The 1,089-nt window shown below is 51.1% G+C and overlaps 2 protein-coding genes across 2 annotated transcripts in view; both read left to right on the top strand.

The window, feature by feature from the left end:
* Positions 1 to 70, top strand: part of ACA1_244640 (type II CAX cation/proton exchanger, putative) — a gene marked incomplete at both ends in the record, with an annotated part of 3,148 nt that extends 3,078 nt beyond the window's left edge. The window contains one exon of the mRNA XM_004335389.1: positions 35 to 70. Coding sequence (XP_004335437.1) covers positions 35 to 70 — 36 coding nt within the window. The remainder of the gene's footprint in view (positions 1 to 34) is intronic.
* Positions 71 to 672: 602 nt separating this feature from the next.
* The window catches only part of ACA1_244530 (uncharacterized protein), a gene marked incomplete at both ends in the record, with an annotated part of 2,373 nt that continues 1,956 nt past the window's right edge, over positions 673 to 1,089 (top strand). Inside the window, 3 exons of the mRNA XM_004335388.1 lie at positions 673 to 761; positions 835 to 896; positions 1,016 to 1,079. Of these exons, the coding sequence (XP_004335436.1) occupies positions 673 to 761; positions 835 to 896; positions 1,016 to 1,079 (215 nt within the window). The remainder of the gene's footprint in view (positions 762 to 834; positions 897 to 1,015; positions 1,080 to 1,089) is intronic.

The raw sequence follows: 1,089 nt of genomic DNA, 5'->3' as shown, positions 1-1,089 counted from the left end.
ATCGCAAATTGGATCGATTGGAGTCGACGCAGAGACTTCCCACGGCTTCGATTCTCTCATCCACTTCTAATTGAAACAAGCGTAAGATCGTGCATCGCCGTTTATCTTCAGATTCGAATCAGATCTGCCGCCACAATCGCATCATCCCTCATTCACATCACCCTCACGCGGCCAAGGCTCAACGTAATTCGAACGAACAGCTCTAAACACAAACCGTCTCTACGATTAACACAACCATGTCTGATATGCCAACGTACGTTCGCCTCTGCCATTTCTTTGTACGATGGAAAGGTGATGGATCAACAGGCTGCCTTGAGATTGAGAGCTGAAGGAGTGCGCCGATCAAATTTCATCTTGTAGCGGTTGATTCGCTCCCCTTCACTTCACCGGTATCCAAGGATACACAGGCATTAGCAGAATGTGGTTCAGCCTCTAGACCAATCGACATTCACTTCTGAATCTCGATTTTTGATTTCGCGCCACAGGATTGGTGCAGAAGCCTGAACCACATTCTGCTCATACCAATGGCCCGGTGAAGTGTTACGGCCCGAATTTTAAATAGCCCGAGTTCTGTCGACTTGGTTGCATCTCTTGCGCCCGCTCGTGCCTTGGCTGGAAGTACTTCCAAGGCACCCCCACGCATTCACAAGCTAAATCTCCACTTCTCCCTTGATGTCCAGCTTTGAGCGTATGAGCAAAGCCGCCCCGTCTGGTGGCTACATCTGCACGCTGTCCGAGGAAGACCTCGCCTCGCAGAGAGGGTGCGTACCCGCTACTCCTCTTTTTCTCGTCTCTGCCCACAGCCTGACCAACTCTCGACGCTTGGCACCGCAGTGTGATCTGGGACCTCGTCAAGTCCTTTGGCAAGAATCTCGTCGCCGCCAAGGAACTCACAAGTACAACTCTTTTCCTCTCCTCTCATCCTCTCGCTTCTTCTCCACTTTTTTATCTTTTATGATTTATCGATTTGTTGTTACGCTTTGCTTGCTGCTTACGTCGGACTTGTTCGCTCCAGGCATTTCGATGCCCGTGCGTCTCTTTGAGCCTCGTTCCTATCTCGAGCGTCTCACCGACGGCTGGTACGCGCGC

This window comes from Acanthamoeba castellanii (genome assembly GCF_000313135.1).
Source record: "Acanthamoeba castellanii str. Neff unplaced genomic scaffold scf7180000084763, whole genome shotgun sequence".
Lineage (NCBI taxonomy): Eukaryota > Discosea > Longamoebia > Acanthamoebidae > Acanthamoeba > Acanthamoeba castellanii.
The sequence above is the reverse complement of the archived record's forward strand: the minus strand, read 5'-3'. Positions and strand labels throughout refer to the sequence as shown.